Below are 12,548 nucleotides of genomic sequence, written 5' to 3'. Positions count from 1 at the left end.
CTCAGGCAGTCAATTTGTTAAGATCCCCAGGTAAGGGATGACAAGATAGCCTCTGTTGTTGAGTATATTTTAGAATCAGCAGAGTCTTTTTTAACTTTTTTTTTTAATACTTCTTTATTATTTATTTGACTGCGTTTGGTCTCAGTTGCAGCACGTGGGATCTCACATTGCGGCAAGCGTTGGCGGCAGAGGCTTCTCTATAATTGTGGCCATGAGCTTAAGCTTCCTGTGGCATGTGTGATCTTATTTCATTTCAATGACCAGCGATCAAACCTGCATTCCCTACATTGGAAGGCTAATTCTTAACCACTGGACCACCAGCGAAATCCCCATAACTTGTTCTTTTTTTAATTCCATCCCCACCCAAGCAGGTATAGGCACCAAATAAATATATGGGGTATGAGGATTTTCCTGTCATCTGCAGTGTTTACGATGGCTTGCTGGTCTAAGTGGCTTTATAGTCTAGGGATTTGTGAGGCAAAGGGAAACAAAATAAACCTACAGGGTCTAGGAGATCCCTAGGAGCCTCTGTTGCCTTACACTCTGCCTACTCTGTAGGGAGAAAAAAAATACAAAACACAGGCTGCGTTTAGATTTTCTTTTCTTGACGTGAAGTTTTCTTGGTCTGCGTATAGCTCTTGAAGGGTCTGAAGATTCTCAGGAGATACCGGGGATGGGGGTGGTTAGTGGGTGACACGAAGCTGCTGAACCTCCAGGAGGAAAGCCATCTGGGGAAAAGAAATGGCCTCTGAACTCTGGACACGGCCACTGACTTGGCTGCCAGCTCTCGCCTGGCCTCCGACCAGCCCGCCCCATTTTCCCTGCAGTCATACCAGGACCTGGTGCAGCGGTTGGAGCCAGTCATCATGGAGCTGGAGCGCCAGGGCAATGTCCTCGTCATCTCCCACCAGGCTGTCATGCGCTGCCTCCTGGCCTACTTCTTGGACAAGGGTGCAGGTGCCATGGGGGGGTGGGGAGGGGGCTGGGCTTGGGGTGGTACCGAGTTGCCTGGCAACCAGACCTCCCCTTCTTCCACTCAGACTGGAGTGCATTCTTCAGTCAGCAGTGCGGGGCTCCCAGCAGCCTCGGGGCCAACTCCTCTGCTGGTGCAAAAGCCCCCAGTGGAGAGCGGCTGCTGCTGGGGCTCTTGGTCCTGCTTAGCTGGAGGGGCAGCGTTGAGCTCACATGCCTGGCAGCAGTAGAAAAGTGGTTGAACATTCCCGGCATGTTACTTGAGCTCCAGGGAGGGTGGTGTCTTGGAAGCATCTTCATCCTTGGGATTCGGGGTAGACAGGTTTCTGGGGTAGCAGTAAGGAAGTGCTCCTGTATCTTTGATACGTCCCTTCCTTCCCTTCCTTATTTTCCTGCACTGCTGAGAAGCCTGCACACTGACCTCTGGTGTCCCCACCTGAAGCCCAGTCTTCCCTTTGTGGGTCCCCTGGCCACAGCACTTAAGTCCTGTTTTGCCTGCAAGGAAGGATCTGAAGTGGGCTTATTTCCTTTCTGAGCCACTCAGTAGTCTGGGTGGCTTTCTTGGAGGCCGTGTTGATAATTGTCTGGGGTTTAGAGGAGGAGTTGTCTAACTCCAGATCAGGATAAAGAAAACTCATGAGCCCCTTGGGTGCTCTCTTCCACTAACTTGACCTTGTTTCATAATACTGAGATTTCCTCCACCTGGACTTTCTGCTTTCAGATGAGCTACCATACCTGAGGTGCCCTCTCCATACCATCTTCAAACTTACTCCTGTTGCCTACGGTAACGATGAGCCTGGGAACTGGGCAGGAGGTGGGGATTGGGGAAGGTCAGGATTTTTAAATTTTCTCTGAAGTTTGCCTAGCAGTTCAATGTCATCACTCCTGTATGCCGGAGGCTCCCTCAGTGCCTCCCATGTTTGAAAGGATGTCTGTATGTATTTGGGAATATCTATGTTCTTTTATTACCAAACTGAAATTAAGGGCTTTTTCTTGAAGCTTTTTTTTTTTTTTTTCCTGAAGTCTTCTCTGTTTTCTCAGGGTGCAAAGTGGAAACAATTAAACTCAATGTGGAGGCTGTGAACACTCACCGTGACAAGCCAACTGTAAGTATTTTTCCATGGATGACATGCAGGTTCCCCGCCACCTTGAGTCTTGAACCTTTGACATCGAGAGACTGGGGTTTCTTTTATGTCCAGAAGGAAAAACAGATCCAGAACTCATGTCCTACATAGTCTGCTTACTTCCAAGAGGAAGAGATGTTGGAATTACTATTTTTGAAAATCAGTATCTCTTTCATGAGTCTTAACCTTGACAATTGGCTCTTGGAAATCCAATGAAAAACGGAAAGTGTTTGGCAGAAGTGGAATGCAAATCCGCCCCCCCTCCCCCCACACACCACTCCCCCCGAAAGCGCTCCTTTTGGAAAGTAGGTTCCTGGAAGGTGGGGTCAGGAAGTTTAGGTTAGTTCCTAGGTCTGCCCTGGTAATCTGAGTGATCTTAAGTAAGCCCCTTCCTTTCTTTGAGCCTCTCTCTAGCTTTGAAGTATGACGCTCAAGGAACTTCTCTCCCCTACAACCCTTTAGCTGGGGTTTACAACCCGGGGCTGGGGGACTAGGCCATGGCCCAGGTCTTACGAGAGAGCCTGTCTGCAGAGGAGCAGGAGAGGAGGAGGCTGTTGTGGTTACAAGCGTTGTTTAACCTTGATGAGTGAGCTTTTGGCTTGGCTTTCATTTGTGTGGTGTCCCTCGTTTCCAATCAGAACAACTTTCCCAAGAGCCAAACCCCTGTAAGGATGAGAAGGAACAGCTTTACGCCTCTGTCCAGTTCGAATACAATCAGGCGTCCAAGAAATTACAGTGTTGGGAGCCGGCCCCTCCAGCCCCTCAGCCCGCTCCGTGCCCTGGACACGCAAGAAGGGGCCGACCAGCCGAAGACCCAAGTCAGCATTCCGGTGGCGTAACCGTGTGTCTCCCTCCCATCCTGGCCCCCTGCCCTTGTCACTAATCACCGAGGAGTCGTGTCATCTCCAGCCCCCACACCCCCTCCCGGCCCCACACCGTGAATCTCAGCAAAGAATGTGAGGTCACGTGTTTACAGACCAACCTTAGCTAGTCTGCGGTGTGAGCCGTCTCCCTGCCTGGGGGCAAGCTGGCGAGCTGGGTGTTTCTGGACAGGTTGGGGCAGTTTGGAGGAGGAGGAGAAGGGCTCCCCTCTCCTGGGGTGACTGGCGCAGCGGGGGCTGAGGCTGAGCATGCCATGTTCCTGTCCATCCACTGTGTCTATAAACTCAGTCTTGTCCTTGTGTTGGTAATGTGGGGGCAGAGTGGAGGGGGACCCGGAAGCCCCTTTCCCCTCCACCTTTGTCTCCCCGAGGTGTGCTCCCCTCACCGTCCATGCCTGCCTGCCCTCTTCCCTCCTCTCACGTCCCCTTTGGGTTGTCCGGTGTGACGCGTGGCCTCGTTGTGTGTCTGTTGAGCACGGGAGGGGCGGTGGGTGGGAGGGGAGTCTGGCCTCTGTTGCTGTTCTCTGCAGTGGGCCTTGGTGGATCTGGCCTGGGGGAGCCTTTCTTTCCCTTCTCCCTTCCTTTGAAGTCAGGTCCTGCAGGGGTCAGCCCAGGCTACAGAACATCCACAGATGCTCTGAAGCCTGAAGGGAGTCATAGGATGAGAATTCTTGTCCCCTTTCATGAGAAACAATCCCGAAGACTCCAGTGCCCTGAGGGAAGCTGGCTCTCGGTCTGTGGGAAATACCTTGGTTTGTCCTTTTCAGACGTAGGTCTCTAGGCTGCAGCGGGGTGAGGTTTAGGAGAGTAGACTGGTTTCTAGCTCTTGTAGGGCCCTTGGACTGCAGGTATCCCTTTTCTCCAGTGGCTCCCAGCTTCTTTGCCAACCACAGGAACTTTCCTGCCAAAGCCAGTGACCTCTGTCTGGGACTGTTCAGAAGGACAGAGTTAGATTCAGGAGTTGTTGCTGAGGTTTGAATTGCTCAAGGGAAAGGCAGAGAAGGATTCACTAGAGCTGCTTGCTGTTTTTTAGTAATATTCAACACTATTCCTTTATTTAACTTAAAAAGGAATATTCAATATTGAATATCGGTTTTTAAGTTAAAAAAATTTTTTATATGAACAAATTTTCCCCTAAATGTTGGGAAAACCTAGTGTTAAATTTAATCTCCTTCACTAAAGGTACTGTTTTATTTCATCTTGATGTCCAGAGGAATCTTGGAATCCAGTGGGATCTAGCTGTTACTATTGACCTGTATCATTTTATTTTCTCTGCAGGGTTAAACTGGAAATGCTTAGAGTAGTGATTCTTAGCTCCTTGGTGGCCTGCAATGGCATACCCCCCACCAATTTTGAATACAAAATATGTGAATACATGTATGTGTATTTATCTGAAAGGCAAGTCTAGGTTTCTCATGAGATTTTTAAAAGAGAGAGAAGACTCCCCACCTCAAAGTTATCAGTCTGTCTCTTAGAGGTGACCAATGACAGATAGTTAGTTATTTTCCAGGGATGTTCTTATTTGGTAATAGGAGACCTTTGATAGCATCACCGACTCAATGGACGTGAATTTGAGCAAACTCCAAGACACGGGAGGACAGGGAAGCCTGGTGAGCTGCAGTCCCTGGGGTTGTAGTCGGACATGACTGAGTGTCTGACCAGCAGGAGACCTTTTGTTGTGCTTCTTATCTAGGAGTATTCATGAGAACCCCCTATAGAACCTGTGAAACATACTCATGCCTGGATCCACTCTAGGCTTAATTCTGACTCTGTCTCAAGGACTAGGGTCCTTAAATAGCTTCTCTGATGATTCTGAATCACACTCCATTTTATGATGTCGGTTGGAGAAACACTAGGGCAATGGTTCCTTGGACAAAGCGTCAGCCGAGGAATTCTGAATTTCTCATAGTTTTGAAAGCACAGTTCCCTGGAGTTAGCTATGTGAGCTGACCACAGTATTAAATGAAGTCATCCCTTTGCTGTTACTTCAGGCAGTAGCCTGTTCAGCTTTTACCCTTTACATCGCAGGGCAATGTGGAACAGATCCCTACATCATATAGATGACCTGTGATAGCAGCTGAGAGTTTTAAGCACACTGGAGAGAAGTACTCAGGTGAAACCTGTGGGATGATAAGGGTTATCATCACAGGCAGCTGGCTTGTGACCTCAAGTCCTTTATTCCTACATCCTAAGTTGGTCGGACATCACAGCCAGTTTTCAAAGGCCACTTGCCTAGATTCTGCTTGAAATTGCCTTCCGGACATAAGGTAACCTGCTCTTCCTGTTGAGGCATTATATAATGTGTACTTGGTGTCCATTTTTGTGGAGTTTGGGGGCTGGGTGGCTGGTGGTAGAGGAAGGAGACACAGAAACAGGAGAAAAAGTCCTTGCCCTGAAGAAGGTTATTTTAGAGAACGGGCATGTAACTTATAATAAATGAACAGTTGTGGAAGAGCAACACACTGAGTCTATGAATGTGGGTGTCGTAGTGGAGTAGAGAGTTCCTTCTGCCTTTTCTCTTGTCCTCTGCTTATGAGACAAAGGGTCGGGAGGTGGGACTGTCCCCCAGGATGATGTGGTCTGGGAGATGCGTGTGGCACTTTTGCAAGGCTGCCTTGTCTAGCTTTGCTTGGCTGGTGGCATCTTTAGCCCAAATGGGCATTCGGTCTTTTCTGATGCTGTGAGGTGAGAGTGATTCAGAGCTACTGCATGAGAAAGAGCATTTTGATCCCCAGCTGGCTTTGGGCTGTTTGTACTCTTAGTGAGAAGAGAATTCTCTAACAAACCAGCATCATTATTTCCCTGTTATAAACCCCTGCATTGGACGCAGGGCACTGGGGTGTTCACTGGGGCCCTTGGCCTGCTGATATTTCGCCACTCCCCCCATGTCAGTTTGCTTCCCCAAGAAGAGAAGCCAGAGGTGGGCTCAATCTCATAATGGACACCAGAAATTAGAACTTGACAATGGCAAGGATGTCAGCATCCTTTGGTTTTTAGAGCAAGATCCCTCCAGAGAAGCTTCAGCAGGAAGAAGTCAGGAGAGCGTAGAATGGAATAGAGCTTTTACTCCACATATTAAGGGAAATTCTGTTCCCTATCTTTTCTTTCCTGTCCTTCCCTCTCCTTCTTACCTGAGTGTGTGCTGTGCTATTCTGTGCTTAGTCGCTCAGTCATGTCCAACTCTTTGCGACCCCATGGACTGTAGCTCGCCAGGCTCCTCTGTCCATGGGGATTCTCCAGGCAAGAATACTGGAGTGGGTTGCCATGCCTTCCTCCAGGGGATCGTTCCATCCCAGGGATCGAACCCAGATTGCCCACATTGCCAGTGGATTCTTTACCACCTGAGCCACCAGGGAAGCCCACGTGCCCATGTATTGGTAATATATACACTTTACTATGATTATGTCTCTATCACAAATCCTAATAAGAAAGGACAAACTCCAGAGCACCTTTTGTTGAGGCTTTCAGTTATGCTGGGCTTCCCTGGTGGCTCAGATGATAAAGAATCCGCCTGCAATGTGGGAGACCTGGGTTCAGTCCCTGGGTTGGGAAGATCCCCTGGAGAAGGGAAAGGCTCCCCATTCCAGTATTCTGGCCTGGAGAATTCCGTGGACTGTGTAGTCAGTCCATGGGGTCGCAAAGAGTTGGACACGACTGAGTGGCTTTCACTTCAGTTATGTTATGGGAGAAATAGGTGAAGGCTTTAACATTCAATCTATTGTTAGAAAATGGAGAAAGGAAAAATCACTGTCTATTCAATTATCTTTTTTCTGCTTTAAAACTGAATGAGGAGTTCTGTGACAGATTTGAAGAAGAATCTAAAGCAGATTAGAGAGCTAGCTTTTTTCCCCTGTATCTTAATCCTTAAATGGAATTTAGCTCTTATTTATTATTTGTATTGTCTTTGCTTTAGTAAGGACGTTGTTTCGCATTCAGTCACAAAGTACAATAAGAAAACCCTTTAAAAGATGCACTGTGCTAGGTGTCTGCTCTGTGTCTCTGGTGTTTGGTATTGTGTGTTTTTTTGTCTTCCCTCCCTGGTTGGGAAGACCCCCCCCCCCCCACCACCCCCGGAGAAGGCAATGGCAACCCACTCCGGCACTTTTGCCTGGGAAATCCCAAAAACGGAGGAGCCTGGTGGGCTGTAGTCAGTCCATGGGGTCGCAAAGAGTCGGACACGAGTGAGTGACTTCACTTTCCGCCAACGCTCAAGAAGTTAGGGTTAGGAGAACAAGATATTTGTATCCTATCTAAACGGTTGAGTGTTTCCTGTGAGGTTCTGTGTGTTCCTCTTTACAACCCACATTTGCTCTTCAAAGGCACTGGCAGTTTGAAGAAACAGGATATAGCTGTTTGGAAATAAATCCACCTTACGGTGTCTCTCTGAGTAGGAGTTCTGCATAGCAGAGAAACTCACTGATGCTTGGTGTAGCCCAGGGACAGGGGAACACGTGTCTAATAACTGAGGGAACTCTGTCTGGGTTGTGTAGTCTTGTGCACATTCATTCCATTGTCTTTGCTAAGCCCAGAGGCCATGTCATGTTCATTTTCCAGTAATTTCATAACTTTACACAGGTTTTCAGTATGCATTTTAAAATATTTTAATTTGAATTAGATATCTTAATTTTCTTGGAATTAAGTATTTTAATTTTAATTTGATTTACAATTGAATCAGATTACAGCATTGGCAGGGTTGAGCTCTGACTTGCGATCGAGGTGACACAAATATCAGAAGTATGTCCAGGGGTTTAATTTAGACTCATGTTCAGAACACTGTATCTGGAAGTATTTATATGCTGACTGCCTGGCAGACTGTGGTCGGGTCCCTGTGCTGACTAACCGACAGGCTCTGCTAAGATCTGTGAACTGAGTCTGACTATTTTCTAATTGTACAGGTTCACACTGTATGCATGTTACCGTAATTCTCTGTCTATTGCACATGTCCTACAAAGAAAGGAAGTTTCTTCAGGGGGAAGTTCTGTACACTATGATTTTCAGTAGGCATTTTCTTTTAGAGTGGCAGCCAAACTCTAGTCATTTTGTAGAAAGTGAATGTTGAACATCACTTGTAAGGTATTTTATAAACTCAGCTAAGGAGATGCAAGCCCAGAGCCTGATATCACTGCCTTTGCTTGAAGTCATCCTATCCATTCCCCCATTTCTAAGCAGGATCTCACTTTCTGAACTTTCTGTGTCCTCAGCCTCCTTGCCATGGGCTGTAGCATTCCATTGGATAATGCTTCTGTTTTTAGTCTGCTATCCACTTGGCTCTAAATCATAGTCTAATTAATAACAATTTAAAGGAAGTTTTGGCAAAAGTATTTTTTTCAGTAAGCCTTTCACTGGGGATCCATGACTCATTGATCTTTGTACCTGAATTGTTTGTGTATATATATATTTTTCTTGTGTAACAAGAAGTAACAAGATCAATTCATTCTGATATGGTGGTAGTTTTCCTGTGGCAAAATCAAAGGATAGGTCACCAGCTGCGCCCTTGGAGGGGCTGGGAATGGGCTGAGCACCCCTGGGTTACGGTGCTTACTGGGTTATGGGCCGGGAAGGGACTGAATTGGGAACCGCACCCAGTAGAGCTGCCCTCCAGGTTTCCCAGGCACAACTCTGTTGAAAGAAGGAATGTAAATCCTTAGCAGCATTCTAATTTAATCTGGTGACATTGATGTCAAAATATGGCACTCAGATCCTTATGAGGTGTATAAATGTATTTGAAATGTGTTTTTGTGTGTGTGTGTGTGTAGAATGGGTAAATAAAATTGTTGAGTAACTTGAATATCTCAGAAGCCTTCTGGGTTTTTTGTTTTGTAGTTTGGGTTGTGTTCTCCACCCACTCCCCCACCCCCAAAACTGCCTCAAACTGCTTGATGATTGAGCCTCAGCCAAGCAAAAGCCAGTCCACAGAGTGACTGGAGTGGTGGACTGGAATGGTGGAGGCATGGCTCTCTTGCACCACCTTCTGGGGAATATAAGAAGGATGTTATAGAAGGCCCCACAACTTTGTGTTTTGGCACCTCTACAAGAATTAAGGAAAAATTACCTTTGATTTTTTTCAAATCATAAAAGGACTCTGTGCTGTGAGTCACACTAGCAACATGGAACTCATTGTTGGGGGAAAAACAAACAAACTTTGGAGATCACTTAGAATTTAGTGGACTGTTCCTTCTAAAATACGAGCTTCCTGTTTAAAAGAGATTAAAAGTTCTTTAAAAGAGATTACAGCCAGTGGAATAAAATGACATTTAACCGCTTCTGGGATAGGAAAAACAGATGGGAGTGTGCCACTGTTCTCATGCTTTATTCCTTGTTATGTTAACAAGGAAAGAGCTCGTTAGACATGTAGGCTCTTGGATCCCATCCCAGGCCTGTTGAATCAGAATCTTCCTGGATGGCCAGGCAATTCAGATGCACCGTGTAACACTTGGCAAACACTGTTCTAGGAGGAGGAGTTTCTCACAAGGTCGAATATTGGATCTCAGTTTATGGGAGAAACTTGGTTTCTGCTCTGCTGACCGATTTCAGGATGGAGTGGGAGACCTACAGTAGTAGGGACCCTCCTCAGAAGCCCAGCTGCCGCTTCCGGTCGCAGAATCGCTTCTTAGGCCTGGGCTTTTGGCCGATGTAGCTCTGTGTACTTTAACCACGGGGCCCTGACCGCCTTCACCTCCTGCCCTGGGTCTGGAAGGAGTGCTGGTCTGACGTGGTCCCAAAGGTCAGCTTCCTCAGGGAAAGCAGCCCTGGACGAGTCCGTTGCGAGTCTGATTCCCAAGAGGAGAGAGATGTGTGCAGGCGCGTCAGCGTGTCCAGCGTGTATGTGGGCGTGGGGGTGTGTGTGAGTGCTGGGAGGCACTGGCAGGGCAAGGGAGGGGTTCTGCTCGACTTCCTACCTTAGTGCCTGGGCGGTGGTGTAACAGCGGTGTCTCTCTTCCTCTCTGGCTCCTAGGCAGAGACCTCGCGGGCTGCACACAGGCTCCCGTCTCCGGCGCCCCCCACGTCGCCCTCCTGATGGCGTGGAGGCTGAGGCCAGAACGCTCCCCCGGAGACTGGGGTCTGCTGAAGACCTGGGCGTGTCAGCTCCACTGGGGCTGGAGCAGGAAGTCCCGTGGGGCTCGGACATTCGGGGCCACCCGAGTGAGCCTGGAAAAGCTGCCCTCCATTTCTTCCCCTCATGCCTAATGAAAACCGTGGAAAGCTCGGCTTCCCTGTGCCTGCAAACGTTTCACAGCCTGAGCTGATGCGTTTTGATCACCTCTCTGCTGGGTTTGGCCCACATCGGCCAATCCTGTTCTGTTTCAGCAGTTTAACATCTGACCAGTGACTGTCCTCCGGGCTGGATATTCTTTTCCTAATACACAGATGCAGCCCTTCAGATTTAGTTGTTGCCGCATGAGAGGGCAGAACTCTCCCGCAAACCTTTTCTGTGCTATAAGCGCTGGGCTCTGCATCCACTCCAGGTGCACAGGCTAGAGTGTAATAGGTCGCTTATTCCGTCACATCAGAAGCAAGAGGCAAATTCACCAGGTGGATAAAGGGTGTCTGAGATTAGTCCCCGGAAGGTCTCTTCTGCTGCGATGGAAGAGCAGCATCAGTAGCCACCTTTTCATTTAGAGAAGTTGTTCTCGTTCCAGGCCCCTTGAGGGCAGGATCTGACTGCAAGACTCCCCGAAATGGGTGCCCTTCTGAGTTCTGTTCCGAGCAGCTGTGCTCTCTGCTGAGAGATATCTCACACAGATACTGACTCTGGGTGCCTCTCAGAGTGTAAGAGGGCTGAAGTCATCTCTGGTGGTTGGGAATGAGGGACGGAGAGAAAAGTAGGGTGCCGTTTGGATCACCTGAAGAAGTAAATGAAGTTTCTTGGGAATCAGCTCTCCCAGGGAGTTCTTTTGGTGTCAAGACGGGCTGGGAGACCTGCCCTTTTGTGAGGTCTGCTGCCGTGATACAGTACCTAAGAAAGCTGCGGCTGTGACTTCAAGAGCACCTGGTCTTCTGATCCCTTCCTCTTGGCTAGTTGTCACCATTGTAGTCTACTGGTCTCATGTAGAACCTTGGTTGCCTGCTCCCCCACCTCAGTGCATTAATCATGTGGTTTCCCTTGAAGATAAACCAAGTAATTATTGCCTAGATCAGTGATTATCAGATGTACAAATATGTCTCTGTAGATAAGATTTTAATATGCCACTGCTCCTGAAAGAGGATATGGAAGCTCCCAAGGATACTATATTATACAAACAAACAAAATTTTTTTTTTTTTTTTTTTTTGGTAAGAATAGTAGGTTTCTAGCTTTTAAAACTTATTCCCCCTTTTCATTCAGATGGCCCACTTGCTGGGCAAGAGGGTGAGTAGCAAGAAAAGTAATGCAATGCAGCTTTTCCCAAATGGTTCTTTAATATTGTGGACGATACAGGGCTCTGTTATTTAAGCTGTGATGCGCTGGGCTGCTGGCAGTTCAGCAACCAGCAACTAGGATCTTATTTTAATGCACAAGGCTGCCTTCAGAAAGGTCTCCTGACTCTGCTCTGTAGCAGGTAATTTTTATCTGTCTGCTCATAGCATGTTGTACTGTAATGATTTTGTTCTATGATGCAGGTTTCTTTCTGCATCTAAATATATTGTCTTTTGATGATCTGATAATGTTGTTTAGTTATTTATTCATCCACATAAGGTATTTTAAATCCCTATATTAATGTCTGCTTGTATATACAGTTATTTGTGTTGTTTTTTTTTTTTTTTTGGTAGAAATTTACGTAGTTTGAGTATTTAAGTTTAATGTCCATAGTATTACCTTTAATTAAAATTTCAGAATGTAGTATCTGTCTTCTGGAAAAGGATAATAAATATGTTAAGGCACAGTGGGTTTCTTTTGAATACTTTTTTTTCATTGATTTTTATTATAAGTATATCAAGAGATACATTTCTCTGGAGAAAAGTTTATCTCCTGGATAAATAAAATTATGCTAAAATTTTTGAGTAATATGTATTGCTTTTATAATAAGAAATACAATAAAAGTTTTTTTTTATTAAAAAATACAGCTAAGTTTTAAAATCACACACAAAGCAGGATAATATATGGCACATAATACATACTCAAAATAGTAACATCATGCAAAATGTATTCGAAGCTAGCTTCTTTAAAACTATTCACAAATTATTAGACTGTGTATATATTTCCAATTGGTTTTAACTGGCAACTCATTTTATCAAGTTCAATTAGCATTTCAAAATGATAGATCATTACTGCCATGCATTATCAACATTCTAGAGCTTTATTTATTAACTTTTTTAATGACCGCCTTTGAATTGCCATGCTATGTCTAAAAGAAAGTCTCTATGCTATGTCTAAAAGAAAGTCTCTGTTCTCTTTCTAGAGTTTATTATTGGAAAGGAAACAGTTAACAGCAGGTCTGTAACCCATACCTTCTTGCTGGGAATGCCTTCCCCCTTGTGAATGACCTTGACCAAGGCCACTTTTACATAATAGTTGTATTTATAATAGCAAATATTAATGATAAAGGAACTTGGAACACTCTCTAGGGCCGTTAGCAATGATATAAATGGAAA

At 46.2% G+C, this 12,548-nt stretch overlaps 1 protein-coding gene across 11 annotated transcripts in view; it reads left to right on the top strand.

Moving 5' to 3' along the window:
* Nucleotides 1–11,842, top strand: part of PFKFB2 (6-phosphofructo-2-kinase/fructose-2,6-biphosphatase 2) — a 28,620-nt gene extending 16,778 nt beyond the window's left edge. For 9 of the 11 annotated variants that reach the window (XM_025277728.3, XM_044943258.2, XM_025277726.3 and 6 more), the window contains 5 exons: nt 828–957; nt 1,694–1,756; nt 2,014–2,078; nt 2,735–2,926; nt 9,933–11,842. In XM_025277728.3, the coding sequence (XP_025133513.1) occupies nt 828–957; nt 1,694–1,756; nt 2,014–2,078; nt 2,735–2,926; nt 9,933–9,995 (513 nt within the window). In that variant the 3' untranslated portion in view covers nt 9,996–11,842. The remainder of the gene's footprint in view (nt 1–827; nt 958–1,693; nt 1,757–2,013; nt 2,079–2,734; nt 2,927–9,932) is intronic. The other 2 variants (XM_025277732.3, XM_044943261.2) reach the window with 2 other exon arrangements.
* The last annotated feature ends 706 nt before the right edge of the window (nt 11,843–12,548 follow it).

Source organism: Bubalus bubalis, chromosome 5 (genome assembly GCF_019923935.1).
Source record: "Bubalus bubalis isolate 160015118507 breed Murrah chromosome 5, NDDB_SH_1, whole genome shotgun sequence".
Classification (NCBI taxonomy): Eukaryota; Metazoa; Chordata; class Mammalia; order Artiodactyla; family Bovidae; genus Bubalus; species Bubalus bubalis.
The sequence above is the reverse complement of the archived record's forward strand: the minus strand, read 5'-3'. Positions and strand labels throughout refer to the sequence as shown.